General features: G+C 36.8%; 1 protein-coding gene across 5 annotated transcripts in view; it reads right to left on the bottom strand.

The window, feature by feature from the left end:
* The window catches only part of SACS (sacsin molecular chaperone), a 75,900-nt gene that overhangs the window by 16,922 nt on the left and 40,249 nt on the right, over positions 1 to 18,729 (bottom strand). For 3 of the 5 annotated variants that reach the window (XM_076328093.1, XM_076328095.1, XM_076328096.1), the window contains 6 exons: positions 15,749 to 15,834; positions 11,561 to 11,672; positions 10,089 to 10,235; positions 5,702 to 7,184; positions 3,160 to 3,251; positions 449 to 475 (listed from right to left, as the gene is read on the bottom strand). In XM_076328093.1, coding sequence (XP_076184208.1) covers positions 449 to 475; positions 3,160 to 3,251; positions 5,702 to 7,184; positions 10,089 to 10,235; positions 11,561 to 11,672; positions 15,749 to 15,834 — 1,947 coding nt within the window. The remainder of the gene's footprint in view (positions 1 to 448; positions 476 to 3,159; positions 3,252 to 5,701; positions 7,185 to 10,088; positions 10,236 to 11,560; positions 11,673 to 15,748; positions 15,835 to 18,729) is intronic. The other 2 variants (XM_076328094.1, XM_076328097.1) reach the window with 1 other exon arrangement.

Raw genomic sequence — 18,729 nt, 5'->3', positions numbered from 1 at the left:
AAAACACAAGTAAACGCAGCAGCCTTGTGAAAGTGAGAAATACTGTCAGCAGTGAGCCCGCAAGATAAGAATCTACTTAAAAGCTAAGCTTAAATCCCACTGTTTGAACACAGACCTTTAGAAATACTGTTTTCAAATCTATACATGTGATCTTAAAATACTAGAAATCTTCCTGCATGGGAATTTATTAAAAAATATATAATACACCAATGAAAATATTGATCATTTCTGTGTAACATAACTACAAGGTTTTCTTCACCAATATGCATTTCCCCTCAACTGTATTTAGAACTCTTTTCATAATTATCTTTGGTAGCTATCTTTTGGCAGCTCTATTTGGCAAGTGTTGTTTACAAGAAAGCTGGGGTAATGAGAATAGCTAATCACCAAATTCACACAAATATCAAGCTTCAATCCAAACCAGTACATCTTCAGTTAATAACCATACCTGAAAATCCCCAGAGAAGTTGTTGGGCTAGAATATAATCAAATCCATTTTTAGAAAACAGCTTGTGGGTTACACATTGACACACTAAATATAGAAACAGTTATTAACTAGAAAAATACAGTACACATTTTAGGAGAGAAAAGTAATATCTGGTTGTCTTTGTACAGCACAATAAAGAAAACTGCATCCCATTTTCTCAAAGAAGTAATACAAGAAAGTTTCTATTTCTGCAACTGTATCAGAATCTCTCTCTGATAAGAATTTTACTTACATAGCTGTAGAATTCTGACAAGGCAGGTTTTGAAACCTGCCAAAACCCCCTCTAATACTTATTATTTATAATAATGTACAACATTTATGGTACTGCAGTTGTACTTTACAATTATGCAAAATCTTAGAATAAAGAATAATTTAGGAGGAGGTAGAATGAAGAGAAAAGTAGGCACTACGATCTTGCAAAGGATTATCTAAGAGTCCTTAAGGATTTCTGAAAGATTTAAAAGAATTATACTTGTCATACTCATTTACAAAAATATATTCTTCTAATCAATGAGAGGCATACTATCAACCAAGAACAAGTCCCTAGAAAAATGTCATTCAAAGAAACTGCCGGAGGAAGAAAAAAGACAGAAGCAAGACCTTAAATGTGACCAAAAAAATCTTCCCAGGAACTAAAAAGACTAGACAGACTTTGTGGCAACTCAGAGACCAAGCCTGGAAGTGAAGGAATGTCCTAGAAGAACTCAGCAAGTGATTGCTTTGTGAAGTCAGACTTCATTTTAGTCACCTCTGCTTTTTCTGTTTAAGATGTATTCAAGCATATAGTCTGTCAAACCTGTATTTTGTTTTGGTTGTTTTGCTCTGTTTTTTAATTTAAGCATGGTTTTGGACTGCTTTGTGACATTCACTTGGAGGAAACTGTCTAAGACAACACATCTCAGAAGTCAAGTTAAGGTATCATCACAAGGAACTGGCATTCTTCAAAGCTAACATTCCTGTCTTCCATACAATTTTTCATCCATCTAATCTCACTGTGGCTGTCTTGATCCCCATATATTTCTGTTCTTTTAAAGTCCCAGCAATTACTACTAGAGTAAACCGTAGTTCTTTATGGTTCTATCCCAGATTAAGAATATTCACTGTTTGGATACACAATTTAAGTTGTCACTACTTTCAACAGTTTATAGTCTGTATTAAAACAAAACAAAATAAATTAAAAACAGTACTGGGGGAATTAACAGTAAAAACAATTAAAACAAGCATATTCTACTGCAACAATAGACACAACACTCATCATATAATATGCCCACAAGGCTTTGACAATTCTGCTTTTCAGAACAAAGTTTTGCTTTATAGTAGTTTCAGACTTGCTGTTCTTCATATCCAATGAAAGTCCCAACACTGATTTCGTATCTTCTATACAATTTATATTATTTTAAATATTTAAACTGTTTATTCTGTGCAATAAGTTACTCCCAATTCTTTCAATCTTTTCATAGATGCATTGCCATACTCCAAAAATTTATCATCTTAGCCTCAGAATTATCTTATTTTTCTATTATTTTTGATAATGAAGCAATGATCAAACCATGGAGAAATGAGTAGGTTTCCAACTGAACAGGAAGAATGATAAACAGAGAATATATAAAGGACTGAAGAGGAAAAAAGGTCAGAACACAGACTGAAGAAATAGAGACTGTGACTGAATAACTGAAGACCATGATAAAGGGTATCAAAAAAAGCAAATCAAGACAGTAATTTATAGTATTCTATGTCTGGTTCTAATGTCTTCAGTCTAAAAAAGAATTCTAATAAATTGAGCAATTTAAAAAAGAGAGACAAGGATCTTTTTCTGAAAAGCACATTTTCTAGACATAGAAGAGTAAAATAGCTCACCATATACTCACACTATTTAAAAATAAGCTGAAGGACTTATTTGAAAATTGCGTTTACATGAAATGACTTCTGAGACTCAGACTTCAAATTTACCAATCAAATGCATAATGAAATGCAAGGGTGAAAAGGTAAATATAGACAAACTCCAAGTAGAAAAAGAGGCAAAAAAATTTAATTGTGAAGGCAGTTAAACATAAAAGCATCTTATCTACAGATGAAGCAAACTTCTTCACCAAGTCTTTGATTGGAAGTATTTCAATAGGTCCACACTGACACAACCATAAGCTATGAATTAAGACTCAGGGAACACTTGATGAAATTATATGGTCTACAGTATGGTTGAGGCTAGATGCTTAAGCTAGTTTCGTCTCGTTTTAAAAAAAGGCACTGATGTGATCACTTGCAATTGTGAGATAAGAGATGATCCACAATACCAAAACTATGACACAGCTATTGCATATGCAATATACTACAAACACAAAATAGTATTCAGACTGTCTTAAGTAGAGGAATACTGTTTGCACAAAATTACTGAACCTTGAATACATGCTTTACTGAGTGAATATCTATGCTTTTATTGTAAATTTTCATCCTTCTTCCCTTGCCTTTGCCTTTTTGTTCATTTATAATTTTCATTTGTGTCATTTCCAATTCAAACAACATAGTCTATCATATCTTAATTTTTTTTTTTAGATAACCAACTTATTTATGTGAACTCCATTTCAAAAAAGACATTGCTTTAAACTTGGGTTTAGAACTAGTCTGTTCAACCATCAGCAATCTGTTTCACTATATGAGAATACAAAAGACATTACCTCGGCTTTTGGCAGCTTCTTTCAAAGCAGCTAGAACCTCAGGCTTCAGGTCATCAGAAAGTAACCTTCCTTCCAGGCCAGGAAAGAGTGATCTAAGCACACCATAAAAAAAAAAAACAAACAAAAAAAACCCCCAAAACACACTTCAGCAAAGCATCTAATTCATTTATGTTGCTGCACAGAAATTACCAGCATGGTAATCATCATGGTAAGACAGTCACATGCAAAGCAATCGCTTACATATGAAGAACTGGGCTTTCAGCGGGCGTTTTCTTATAAATGAGAAAATCATACATTTAGAAGCAGAGAGTAGTAAAAACCCAATTTTTTCCAACTACTCTTGTTTTCAGAACAGATCTAAGCAAGTTTTCTCTTGATAGAAAAACTGGGATTAGAAAATTGTCATCTATTTGTATTCTAACCAAAAAAAAAAAAACCCCACGTAAAATCGCACCTACTATTCTATGTCTCTTGAAGATTCTATTTGAAAGCATACAAAAAATACAAGATGTAATTCTAGGACTTCACATAGATCTGTGGATTCCAGAAGATCTGCAGACAGTGGTTATGACTATTGTAGCCAAGAGTCAGTCTGATCCTGCCCTTCCCTCCCCTTCCTTTACGTTAGCTCTTAAAATCAAACAGTTTTTTAGGGCTTTGGTCTTCCTGAAATAAAAAATAACTATCCAGTTTAATTCTGACAGCAGGTATGTCAATTATACATAAACCAACACAGAATCTTTCTTGTTCTTCCACAGGTGTTAACAGAGAGAAATTCATAAGAGTTTATTTCAGCTTTTTAAGCAGGCTCCATATTTGAATACACAAAGAGCCAAACTTAAGTTGAAAGTGTTTTAAAACATCTAGCATAAGTCATTTACCATATTTATAAGATCAAAATTAAAAATAATTACTGTAGGCAAGAATAAAGGCAAATAAAGCAATACTATTTCAAATTTCTGTATTATCATAGCTAGCAAGTAGATTTATGCCTGGTATAACATGCTTTTGCATCAGTTTTACAAGACTAACTAAAAAGATATGGTGGTATCATTAAGTTCCCAAAGAAGTATCTTATGACTAGTCTGAAGCAGGGCTGTAAGGAAGATTTGTTAGTCTCATCATAGGAATGTTTTCTGTATTAGTATACTGGCTTAACTTCTGGAAGGAGAAACAAAGTGAAAGAATAACAAAAGATAAATCATCTCACAACAGATGCTGGAGAAATTTTTTTTATTATTCTTTAAAAGAAGACACTAGAATCACAGGCTCTGACTAGTGTTAATCCCCTGATAAATAACCTGAATTGTCTAGAACAAGAAAGATCATGGGTTTAGAATATAATAGAAAAAGAACAGCAGCAGACTTGAAAAAAGCAAACTCCCCTCAAGCAACATGGGATGACCAGTTACCTGCATCCAACTGCTTTTCTTGAAGATGTGTTGTCTATAAATATATTCAAACCACAATTTACATAAGGACCTTACTTGAAGCACTTTTTACCTTAGTATCTATATTGGCACGCTCCAACCCACTTCTACTTCCCATATAAATGGTTCATAGGGCACTAAAAGCAGCAAAGCAAATGTTAAATGTCACATTCTCTCAAGCTGAGGATCTGAAAATTAGTGGAACTCTGAGGGAAAGGAGAAGGAGGGGTGGTTGTGAACATACGTACAGGTAACACTTCGTAAGGAGGAACAGCTACAGGTAAGACATCTGGTGTGTCTGAGTGACTTCAAGCAGTACCTTAAGAGATTACTTGGAGAAGGGTCCAGATTTAACACATCTTTTATACATGCATAATCCAGTACAGACATAAAAAGCAGTAGTCATGCTTTCCCCCCAGTGATCCCAAGGGCAATTATTCCAGCTAGCCTGCTTTCCTATCCCCTCCCCAGGAACAGTGCCAGCTTTTTTGGCAGATGAAATGTGAACCAAATTGGAACATTGATGGAGCTGGGAAATAAGCAGGGGAAAAAATTAATTGGAGAGGGACTGGAAAGATCAAAGGGAGAACAGATGTAGAAGACAAACCCACTACTTTCCATGGTAGTATCTGCTTACTTCCTGAAACCAGTAAGTGGTTAGTACTAAGCCGTTCACTGAAAGTAAGAGTGTTCTGTTACAAAAAAAAAAAAGCAAGAAGTAACCTCAAGCTTTAAGTTTAAAAAAAAATGCTTTTATCATTACCTAATTTAATGTACTTCCTAGTATGCATGTTTCTAACCTCCTCTTATATATAATTCTCAGAAGAAAGCTAATTTGAAATATATCCTGAGGCATTCCCCTAAAGCCTAGATCACGATTCTTTTTATAAAGTTATAATGGCAAGTAGCTGTCAAACTTTTCAAATGAGACATATGCACACAAACATGTACATGTATACAGAAAACTGGCTTCTATCTATACATTATTTCATTACATTACAGGCTGCTGCATATCATCTTGTTTGCTGATAAGCAAATAACAGTCTGAAGCTCTGCTTTAAAACTTAAACTACAAAAAAGAAAAAAACCAGTATTTAAAATATTAAGTATACCTGGGATATTCTTCTGAGGTTATGTAAACTACATCTTGTTCTGACACAGATGAGGAAAAAGGAGTAAAATTTCCATTCTGTAATGGCAAAAGCTCCAAACCAATCAGTTCACTGTAGACTCCATCAGAAAGCACAAATTCTAGAAGATGAAGCTTTTCTTCAGCAGGTCCACTGTGTCCATATTTCCTTAGTACTTGCCGTACTACAGCAGGAGTCACTTTTTTCACAGCTTTAGCAGTAGAAATAGTAAGATACACTGCACTAGCAATATTTGCTGGTACCTTGGCAATCTGCTTCCCTGAATTCTGGAGGTAGTTGAGAACAGACTGTGTGTACTCCAAACTCTCATCCATTTCAGAAAAGTGCACCTGTTCCACCTTTATCCACTGATTACTCACTGAGTAAATAACTGTATGCTGGAGCAGCTCTTTAAAGAGAGGTACTACAATTGGTTTCCAGGGTACCCTGATTTTGTTCTCATCAGGCCATAACCTATAAATTCTTTCAGCTGACAATGGAAAATCCGAATTCTTCTCAGTCTCCATTCGTTTGATAGCTTCCAAAATAAGGGTGGTATATGCCTTTGGCACTATATTTACCACAAGAATATCATTCCACAAAGCTGCTGGATCTCTCCATTGATCCAGCTCTCGCCATTTGATACTCCTCCTATTGTCTGTGAGACCAAAGAAACCACTAACATGAACTGGGAGTCCAGTTTTGCTTTCTTCACCTGGAGGCAAAGGCAGAAAACAAAATGCTCTTCCTGAAAAATCTGCTACAGCTCCTTTTTCCTCCCCATTAGTTGGTAAAGACATAGCTATTCCAATAGTAGGAACAAATTTCAAGTCATCAGCTAAACAATCCAGTTCAGTACACATTCCTCGACCACCTACACAATTGCATACTAACCAAGATGTTTTCTGTGCGTCCTTAACACTCTCATCCTCTACAACTATATTTACATGGTATGTCACACATGTTATGCTATTGCTTGGAACTCCCTTACAATACTGATTTATTGCAGTTCCTAAGATTTTGATAGAATTGGGTCTTTCATGTTTCAAGGCCTTGTTCTCACTAGCAGTTACTCTAAAAATCAGTCTCTCGGTTCCATCAGCTTCCCTAACATGCAATGAAACATCCTGAACACTCTTCAAGAAGAGCAATACTGTGTCTGCATCTGCTCTGAAGGATTCAAACAGCTCCAAAACCTTCTGTTTGTCGTAAACATTGCTGCTCAGTTGGGAAGGCTGCAGGCGAAGTGGGAAACGAAAAAACGTACCAGGAAAGTTTCCATTCTTAAAGGTTTCCTTAGTGCTGCCAAATACACCAATGAATGGTGCAAACTGGTCTGTAAGTTCATTGATTTCCTTGCTATCTTCTTTTAGATTCCAACACTGGCCTGATTCATGAGGTCCAAAAAGGGTTTGATGGGGATCAAGCATTCCAATCTGGTCACCACTGAAAATACTAGGGACATCTGTATACATAAAAAACAACAACTATTAATAATCCTAACACAACATACTTTTCAAATACAGTCTTAAGGAACAAATTTTAAAAGGGCAAGAAAAACAAATATTATAAAACTGCAATGAACCTAGTATAATTCTGATAACATATAATTCAGTACTTATTGAAAGGAAGAAACATGCACACCCCTATTCTGCAATTAAATACATAAATAGTCATTCAACTATTTGAATTTTAGCAAACAGTGAGCAACAAAAAGTATAATTTTTTTCAGCTCTATACTTTTATCTTTCCAATATTTTCAGAAAAAGAACAATTTCATTTACTAAAGATGTATTCCATTACATTCATACTTTGTAGATCTTGAAGGCTTGCAAACAGTAATCTTGTACATTTAAAAGCACAACTTCCCAGAATTATCAAACCACTGAATGTACTAAGCAAGCTTTTATTCATGCTCTACTAGGTAAAATATTTGGAAAAAAAACATCCTGTGTCTTACAAGTTCACTTCACAAGTTAAAAATGTTATTTCAGCAAAAATCTGCCTCTTATCCTGTACTATTATAACTACTATGTAGACTGTAAGCACTATTTACGCTATATGCTTAGAATCATAGAAACATTTAGGTTGGAAAGGACCTTTAAGATCATCGAGTCCAACCGTTAACCTAGCACTGTCAAGTCCACCACTGAACCATGTCCCTAAGCGCCTCATCTACACGTCTTTTAAATACCTCCAGGGATGGTGACTTCACCCCTTCCCTGGGCAGCCTGTTCCAATGCTTGACAACCCCTTCAGTAAGACATTTTTCTTCGTGTCCAATCTAAACCTCCCCTGGTGCAACTTGAGGCCATTTCCTCTCGTCCTATCGCTAGTTACTTGGGAGAAGGGACTGACACCCACCTCGCTACAACCTCGCTAGTTGTAGAGCATGATAAGGTCTGCAAACTTACTGAGGGTGCACTCTATCCCCTCGTCCAGATCATTGATAAAGATATTAAACAGAACTGGCCCCAGTACTGAGTCCTGGGGAACACCACTTGTGACCGGCTGCCAACTGGATTTAACTCCATTCACCACAACTCTTTGGGCTCGGCCATCCAGCCAGTTTTTTTACCCAGTGAAGCATATGCCTGTCCAAGCCATGAGCAGCCAGTTTCTCCAGGAGAATGCTGTGGGAAATGGTGTCAAAGGCTTTACTGAAGTCTAGGTAGACAACATCCACAACCCCTCCCTCATCCACTAAGCAGGTCACCTTGTCATAGAAGGAGATCAGGTTAGTCAAGCAGGACCTGCCTTTCATAAACCCATGCTGACTGGGCCTGATCACCTGGTTGTCCTGCACAACATCCTGTACAACAGTGTGTGATGGCACTGATGATCTGCTCCATAACATTCCCCAGCACCAAGGTCAGACTGAGAGGCCTGTAGTTCCCTGGATCCTCCTTCTGGCCCTTCTTGTACATGGGCATCACATTTGCTAGCCTCCAGTCAACTGGGACTTCCCCAGTTAGCCAGGATTGCTGACAGATGATTGAAAGTGGCTTGGTGAGCACTTCCACCAGCTCCCTCAGTACCCTTGGGTGGATCCCACCTGGCCCCATAGACTTGTGTGTGTCTAAGTGGTGTAGCAGGTCACTAACCATTTCCCCTTGGATTATAGGGGCTTCATTCTGCTCCCCGTCCCTGTCTTCCAGCTGAGGGGGCTGGGTACCCAGAGAACAACTGGTCTTACTATTAAAGACTGAGGCAAAGAAGGCATTAAGTACCTCAGCCTTTTCCTCATCCTTTGTCACTCTGTTTCCCTCCACATCCAATAAAGGATGGAGATTCTCCTTAGCCCTCCTTTTGTTGTAATGTATTTATAGAAACATTTTTTATTGTCTTTTATGGCAATAGCCGGATTAAGTTCTAGTTGGGCTTTGGCCCTTCTAATTTTCTCCCTGCATAACCTCACGACATCCTTGTAGTCCTCCTGAGTGGCCTGCCCCTTCTTCCAAAGGTCATAAACTCTCCTTTTTTCCCCCTGAGTTCCAGCCAAAGCTCTCTGTTCAGCCAGGCTGGTGGTCTTGCCCACCAGCTCATCTTTTGGCACATGGGGACAGCCTGCTCCTGCACCTTTAAGGTTTCCTTCTTGAAGAATGTCCAACCTTCCTGGACTCCTTTGCCCTGGACTGCCTCCCAAGGGACTCTGTCAACAGGCTCCTAAACAGGCCAAAGTCTGCCCTCCGGAAGTCCAAGGTAGCAGTTCTGCTGACTTTTTGTCTGCTTCTTCATCCTGGTTGGGTGGTCTATAACAGACTCCCACCATGGTATCTGTCTTGTTGGCCTGCCCCCTGATTCTTATCCATAAACACTCAAGCCTATCGTCACCATCTGTACAGCAGTAAAACATTTTGCCAGAATAATAGGTTTCACGACTGAACATTACCAGCTTGTGAAAGAGTATGTACTATCTCTCTCAAATGTAAATGTGCATATACCTCTATTATGGAATATCCTTTCTAGCATGAAATAAAAATCACTGCTTATTATGCAAAGAACCTGCACAAAAGTTTCAGTCTAGTCTAAACTTTCACACTTCTACTTGCACATCTACCCTGTATCATGGGCCTCCATAATATGAACAGCAGTGCATAACTGAAATAATAGTGTGAAGGAATGTTCATTTCAATATAAGGGACTAAGTACATGATGATGTTACTAGAAGAAAGTCTCCTCCGAAAACTTTCAAAATCCAAAGGATACCTTAGACAGTTTTAGAAAAATATGAACGCTTCTTAAGGAAACTTAGCCAGGGATCTAATTTAAAAATGCAATATAGAGAAAACATTGAATGTTTGACGAACATCTGAAATAACTAAACAATTTAAAACTTCGTTTTCATTTTAAAATATCTGCTGAGTACCTGTTATATGATAAACTGAATTAAAGCCAATTCCAAATCTTCCAACTTTCAGGGGATCATCTTTCTTCCTGCTTCTTGCTATTTCCTGTATACCATGCCAGTCCTCAGGGGTAAAAATTGCATCGTTGTATGCATAAAATGCTGGCCCTATAATAAATAGGCAAGCGTTAAAAAGATGACAGAAGAAAACTATTTACTGTTAAAAATTTCTAGGAAATGAACTTACAGAACTGAGAGAGTATTTCTTTAAAGTATGCGTGTGCAAATTTAATGGGGAAGCTATGACTCAAGCTGACATCAAATTATGCTTGGTGATGAAAGAGAGTAGCAGCAAAAACAGAAGCAAGAAGATGGATTTACCTCTGTATATGGTACTTAAGAGATTTATATTCTGATGTGGTATCTAGTTCTGGTGTCCACATTTTAAAAGAATGATTCTGAAAAACTGAACAGAAAGCAGAAAACAACAAAACTTCTGAAAGAAGTGTCCTGTGGCGCAAGGCTTAAGCTCAATCTGTTCAGTCTATCAAAAAGATGTTTGAAAGATGTACTAATCACAGTCTATTAATACCTCCACTGGAAGGGAATACATGGCAAGATACAACAATAACCTGCTTCTAGAAAGTAAGACAGACAAATTCAAATTAGAAGACATAATGAGGCTTATTAACAATTGAAAAAAACTAGAAACAAGAAGTAGTGAATCATTCATCATTGAAATCTTCATATCACAACTGAATGCCTTTTGGGATGATTATGCAAACTAATTTGTTTGATAGATACATAGCTGACCTCTATCACACAAAGCCGTCTGTATTAGATGATGTAAAAACCTTAAAGTTACAAGAAACTACATTTGCAATATACAGGCAGCACGGAGCAAAGTTTGGTATAAGGGTCAAAGAATAATAGATGGGGAAGAAAACAGAACTGCCCAAAGAGTGCTGAAATGTAAGGGGCTAGGGTCATCTTTACATTAAGAACTGGAGATAGCTCTCAAAAGGTAGAGGTTAATCTGTAAAAAATCTGAAAATTATTGTCTAATACCCCAAGCATTCTTTTATCCCAGGTCTTACTTATTAAATCTTGTTTACTTGCTCTACTAAAAATCCTTTCTTATATTTTGGGATACCAAGTGAACCCAGGGAAATAAACCACAGCATACACAGTCATCCTGGGAGAAGTGACTTAGAATAAAGCAGAACATGGAAGACTTTCTCAAACAACATTAACTGGAAGCAGCTGGAAAGCTGCTACTGACAACCTGCAAGAAGAAAGTGTAAGGCCTTCAATACCAAACACTGGTTTTGGAAAAGAATTACCAAAATTAGAACATAGACAAATTATGCACCTAGTAAGGTGGAAGTAGCAATGGAGTCATCCCTATATGGTCATCTCACAGCAAGGAGAAAAACACAGAACCACATACATATTGAAGAATAATGGCCAAAATTAATAAAAATTGTATTTACCCTGATATTGTGCCATGTCCTTTGACCATAGAGTTTCTGTTCCATACTGAGTTTCATCATACAAAAACCTAACCTCTGTGGCACCAGCATCTTCTGCATTCTGTATCAGTTCCTGAGACAGAAAAAAACCAAACAAAACCAAAGTATAATGCAGTAATGTTGTACATATTCTGGCAATGGCTTTCCAACTTAAGTGCTTATTATTTTCTGCTGTTTGAGACGAGTGTAATTGTTTTCATACTTTTCAACCAAAATAATTTTATTCAGTTTACCTGAATGAAAATAGACATCATTATAATAGGAATATTCAGACAAATACTATAAAAGTGATATTGGAGCTCAAATACTACACACAAGCAGTATTTATAAAGTTTAGAAATAAATCATAGAATAGAATCATAGAATCATTTAGGTTGGAAAAGACCCTTAAGATCATCAAGTCCAACCATTAACCTAGCACTGCCAAGTCCACCACTAAACCATGTCCCTAAGCACCACATCTACACGTCTTTTAAATACCTCCAGGGATGGGGACTCAACCACTTCCCTGCGCAGCCTGTTCCAATGCTTGACAACCCTTTCAGTAAGAAATTTTTCCTACTATCCAAACTAAACCTCCCCTGGCGCAACTTGAGGCCATTTCCTCTCGTCCTATCGCTTGTTACTTGGGAGAAGGGACCGACCCCCACCTCGCTACAACCTCCTTTCAGGTAGCTCTAGAGAGCGATGAGGTCTCCCCTCAGCCTCCTTTTCTCCAGGCTAAACAACCCCAGTTCCCTCAGCCACTCCTCACAAGACTTGTGCTCTAGACCCTAAAGCTGCTAAACTGTTACTACTATAACTATATTATCCCAAATTAGAGTTGTACAAGTCTCAAAACAATGCAAGATGGCAGAATAAAAAAATAAACTTTTTTAAAAAAAAAAAAAAAAAAAATCAAAGTTTACTGTTAAGCCCACACAACAGCTGTAAGACAACAGTGAGGCAACAGGTCATAAAAGGGCAACACACAGCACTCTTCTTTACATAACTGCATTCCGTTTAAGTTAACATTTCACAGCATGAACCAACTGTTCAAAAGCCATGGTGCTCACTTCTAACACCCCTTCAGCAAAGGGCTGCAAAACAGTTCTGACCAGTAACTTTGTAAATCATGAACCAACAGAGCTCACCTGTTGAATGAAGCCCATAGACTAGAAAGAGGCTTATTGAGTATTTGTTAATTAGTAGTGGTGAGAACTATGCAAAACTCTAATAACTAAAATGTTAATAAACTAGTTCTGTAAACACTACCATTAATAAAATATGCCTATCCAGTCCCATTTACGTCAATAGCATTATACACTACAGATACATTAGCATGATTATAAAAACCTACAGCATTAGAGCTTCACACAATGCTCTATTTACACTGAATCATCAAAGTGTACCAGGGCTCCAAAGATACACACTCATACATACATATATACACACGTGTGTATGTTTGTGTGGGTATATGTAAGTTTGGCATAAGGAAGTATCTCAGCTGAATTGAAAAACTACGTAGGTATATCACATCACATCCAATGTATTCCTACAACATAAATTGCATGCTATTATGCATAAAAATAAAAGACTTGCTAGCAAGATGAAACTTTACCTAAAAAAAAAATGCATCAACTAGCAACAGATATTTCAGATTAGGTTGCATTCTAATATACTGTTGACAGTAAAATAAGCTCATTGTTATCTAGTATCTGGTTTCAAAACTATAACCCCTCGATTTTTCACTTTGTGACAGTATGTTCGGTTTATAAGGTGCATCACACAAATAACCAAAATATGTTGTTTATATTGTTACTTCTACATAATTTTGAAGCAAGACATATACCCATGGTTCAGCATAAATAATACATTTTTAAAGAATCTCCATGAGGTATTTAATTACAAAAAACATGCAATTATTCTTCTAAAAGAATAATTATGACAATCATTCAAGAAGATACAGAAAGATAGCCAAAGCCTCTAGAAATATTAAATAGTAAGTATGGAAACCACCGTATAGTCAGAGACTTGCATTCATGCTGTGGCACACAGAGCTTCTGCTCCATTCAGCTGTAACAGCACTGTACTTGAAGAATCCAAACAGTGAAATCAATTTTAACAGATCAGCAAAATTCCTGGTAGTAATCCCTCCCTAACAGTCTGTTAAGTCTAAATTGTAAACCATGAAAAGAGGAACATTTCTGCTTTTAGATTTACCTATCTGATTTCTAAGAACATTATCTTACTTCTTGGAATGTTGGAATAAGAAATTGGGTTTAAGTTGTTACGAAGGTCTGAACCCCTCATGATTCAAATGCATCTTACAGATTCAACTAGTACTGGGAAATAGTAAAAACGTAAGCACCCATCCTATGAACGGACACTGCTCAGAACATATCCAGGATGCAGTTTGCCAAAACAATTTAAGATATGCTTATCTTAAGCATTCACACTAAAAATAATCAACTTCTAGTTCCACGGTTGCAAGGAAAACCTTCCAAGAGACAGCAGGAACTGTCATCATCCATTACCATTTGCATTTGTGTGGTTTTTTATATATCTATCTGTATATATCTGTACTAAATCCCATTAGTTAGAACCTAGTATTCCCATATACTAAGGAAATTAATCTCTTAACATCCATGTGATAAAGCATTCTGGATGAGAAGTTAAACGTCCAAATATGAACTAATCACCCCAGATGCTCTTCAGAAAAATCAAACTGGCACTTCCAGACGTTAGCATAGGAAGCTACGATAAATCAGACAAATCATCTTCGACAAGTACCTGTCTTTCCTCTTGAAGGACTTGACGAATTTAGAATGATCCGTATTTTTTCAGATCACAGAATCATAGACTGGTCTGGGTTGGAAGAGAGCTTTAAAGATCACCTAGTCCAACACCACAGCCATGGGCAGGGACATCTTTCACTAGATCAGGTCACTCAAAGCCCTGTCCAACCTGACCTTGAACACTTCCAATCATGGGGCAACCACAACTTCTCTGGGCAACCTGTTCCAGTGTCTCACCACCCTCATCATAAAAATATTTCTTCCTTATATCTAGTCTAAACCTACCTTCTTTCAGTTTAAAACCATTGCCCCTTGTCCTGTCTCTACAGGCCTTGGCTCCATCTTTCTTATAAGGCCCCTTTAAGTATTGAAAGGCTGCAATAAGGTCTCCTTGGAGCCTTCTCTTCTCCAGGCTGAACAACCCAGACTCTCTCAGCCTTTCTTCACAGGAGAAGTGTTCCAGCCATGTCTAAAGTGAGGTGAGGTAAATTCCACTCTACCAGTTCACCATCCTATTTACTGAAAAAAATTTTAGTGCTTAAATCCACGTTGTCATTTCCATTGTTAGGCTTGTACATGTAACATTCAACATTAAAATGTGGACCAGCACAACATAACATGCCCTGCTTTTGCATACTTTGAAGTATCTTGGACCAACAATAAAACACCATAAAGAACACTAACTTCAGTTCAGAAAATCCTGTGACATTCTTTTGTTATGAGAACCACGTCTAGACTAAAAATGTTTTTCAGCCCATACAAAACTGATGGGTTCGGTATTCTTACCACTCTAGAGCAAGACTCCCAAAAGCCACCCAAAGATTCCCATCCTAAAAGTGCTGTTAATCTAATGATGAAACTTTGTGACGCTGTCAAAGTTCACTGAGGAAAATATATGTAGCTACCAAGAAATTCCACAGCAAAATCTTGTATTAAATTCTCCAGCTTATCTCAATCTTATACTAAGATAATCCCTCCCAAAAAAATTTATATACTATTATGTGGTTTTACGATAGCTTATAGCAGAGATGAAAGATAAAGTAACAAGCAAAATAAACATTTTAGCTCACTCACATAACGTACATCATGAAGTCTCTGATTTAATTGTAACACCTGCATTTTATCTCTATTTTTTTAATAAATTACAATGATGTCTTTGACAAGCAAACTCAGAGAAGTTAAACACCAAAAAAAAAAAAAAAAGCCACACAACTCACTTTGCCTTGTCCACAGAAGTGGAAACATGTATCTCCTGTACCAGAATTAATATCTAATGAGGTACGACAACTGCAAGATTTGCTGGGAAGTGATAAACTAACGGTATTACATCATATATATTAAATGACTGCTAAAAATACCATTTGTTGTGTACCTTAAGAATCTGTCCTCCTTCTGGGTATCTTCTTAAAATATCCTTAAGAAAATCAACAAGTGGTGGAGTTGTTTGTCCAAAACGACCTAAAAGACAAACAAACAAAAAATAATCTGTTTATTATGCTACTATGCACTTAATTTCAGATAAAAAAAAAATAGTGACTAAACAATTACTGGGAATTTAGAAAAATTTAAATTAACTCAAGGCCTGATACTGTAAAATCTTGTATTTCCAAAATCAACTGTAAAAATAAGACATTATAAATCTTTTTATTAAGAAAATTAAAATAGCAGTTGGATGTTAATGTCAACATGCTGTTTCATATCTGGATAAAACAAATTTGGGGGCTAAGTCTTTGCATCAGTTATATCCCAACTCCAACTACTCGATGTTCAAATATAGCAACTTCTAAAGGACTACTACTTTTTAAGTAGCAGGACAGTATTCTAGGGCACCAGTGGCTCTAACCCTTTTTATAGCCTTTTTTGATGATCCCTACTGACAGCTACACACTGGCACAGTATACTTCGGCTCTAGCATACACTTCCTGTTCTGGCATACCGTGGTGCTGAGCCTGGTACTAGCTTTGGTGTTACCTGGGCTTAGCATAGGAGGGAAAAGAGGTACTACCAAGCATTATGAAGTTCTGGTGGACACAGACTCCACTAACCCCAAGGTTAGCCCCTGCTCTAAGAGAAAAAGTCTATCACAGAATGAAAGGACCATACTCTTCAATTCAAACTCCAGTCCGAGACTGATGAGCGGCTCCCTAAATCCAAACCTCTAAAACATGTGCTTCAAACATATTAATGATGCAATCTACACAAGAAAAACAGACTCTACTGATGCCCCATTTATCACTTCCCTTTAAAGTTATTAATAAAAGTAATTATTCTCTCTCCCCTATCTGCATATATGTGTATTTATGAAGCATACAGATTCAAACACACACACATTAGATACTATGGAACAAAACATTGGACAAAAAAAAAAACAAAGCACAGAATCCTCAGCAATGTGGAAAAAAGGGGATAGATAAGAGATCTATTTGCTGAGAAAACATCAAGTGAAAACATCAAACAGCTTGTCTTTAGGAGATTTTTGTATTGCTGTATTTAAGGTAACTTAATAGCATCAATGAAAAAAACCCCAAGAAATCACAACTCACAGCTGAAAGTGTGGAAAATATTTTATAAACTTTTGTTATTACTTTTCCAGTACACATAAGTATATGAAAGTCAACATGCAATATGCAAACTTCCAAAATAAGGTGAACTGATCAACAGTAGGAAAGTTTGGGTGTTTCGTTTCTTAGGAGAAATTCTCTTAAAAAAAAAAAAAAAAAAAAATCAAGAAAACAATCTTCTCTAAGTCTAACTTAGCAGGCAGAAGTGTTTAAACAACACATTTCACTATGGGAACCACAAAAACAGACAAGTAACTTCTAAGTGATAAGACTGAAGATAGACGTTATTCTAACTCTTTACATCTAAGAGTAGAGCTGCTCTATGTCAGTCACAAAAATTACTCTATCTTGAGATCATGACTTACTGCATCCTGTCAAAGACTGAACTGATTTTTTTTTGCGTATTACAGCTGGTCATATTTAACACAAAACTGGTTCCACAAATCTGAAGGAGAAACTTTTTCCACAATAAGGTCAGTCAAGCATTGGAACAGGAGCCCAGAGAGCCTATGCAGTCTCCATCCTTGGAGGCTTTCCAAACTTGACTTGGTCTGACCTCAGAGATGACCCTGCTTTGAGCAGAAGGTTGGAGTAGAGACCTCCTCATGTCCCTTCCAACATGAATTATTCTGTGATCATATGAAAAGATTATGCATTATTTGATAGACACCAGTGATGAATGAACACAGAGGTGACATGGGTGATATTCAGAGTACTTCAGCAACCAATGTGCTTGGCCCTACTGACCATGCACTTCCTGAAGTTAGAAATTCAGGGCCTTCCTTGATTCATCTGCTGTAAGGAAAAATCTCAGAACTGAAAGACTCCAGAATGAACACAAAAGACTGGTACTAAAGCCTTCAGATCTTTTAGATTGACTTACATCGGAGTTGTGGGCCAGAAAAAGTTAAGTGCTTTATCTAGACATGGACTGCTGAAAGTGGTATCTCTAAGAGAATCTCACAGCCAAATATTCCATTCCTAGGCACAAAAAACAGCAACAGTTTTTCTTTCCCATGAAAGATTTCTTAGGGCTACTACACTATCTTCTCCATATACTTGCATGGCAAAAAAACAGCTCAGAAAAGAAGAAAAACTCTTTTTATTTAGTCTATCACAGCCTACATAGAGCAAAAAATTATCAGAGCAAGCATTATCTCTCTCAAGAATGAGAGAAAGAAAAATATTTGATGCCATAGAACCATGGGATTCATTTTCATAGGTGTTTTTTAACCATTGCAGGTTCTAGAGAATGTGAACATGAACTGGCTAATATACAAATGCTTCACTTCCCTCTGTCACAAGAAAACCATAATCCAGTACACTCATGGCTTACATAAACTAAGAAATACAACATTTTGTGACACCAAATAAAATATCTGCATGAAAAGAAGGGTTTCCTTCTTCATCCTACCACCCCATTAGCATTTATTTCATTCCCTTATAATAATGTTATTGTTAAAAGAATATTAATGCTAGCAACCAAGTAACATAATCAACAGATTTCAGAGCATTTCTGAAGATATTCAGGTATCATAATCTAATTCAAGATACCATACAAACAGATATACCTGCAATTTTTGTAATAAAAATATAACTAAACATACAGAATCAAAAGAAAAAACAAACGAAAAAAATCAGAAGAAATCAAAAGCTTTTTACCCATGGTATAGTTCTCTACACAGCGGTTACTGAGAAGATACCCTTTCAGTATCTGAATTGCTTACGAGTATTCAGCTTATTTTATGAGACAAGGCAGCTATTAACGCTACTGCAAGGCAAGTTTTATTGA

Source organism: Aptenodytes patagonicus, chromosome 1, assembly GCF_965638725.1.
Source record: "Aptenodytes patagonicus chromosome 1, bAptPat1.pri.cur, whole genome shotgun sequence".
NCBI lineage: Eukaryota > Metazoa > Chordata > Aves > Sphenisciformes > Spheniscidae > Aptenodytes > Aptenodytes patagonicus.
The sequence above is the reverse complement of the archived record's forward strand: the minus strand, read 5'-3'. Positions and strand labels throughout refer to the sequence as shown.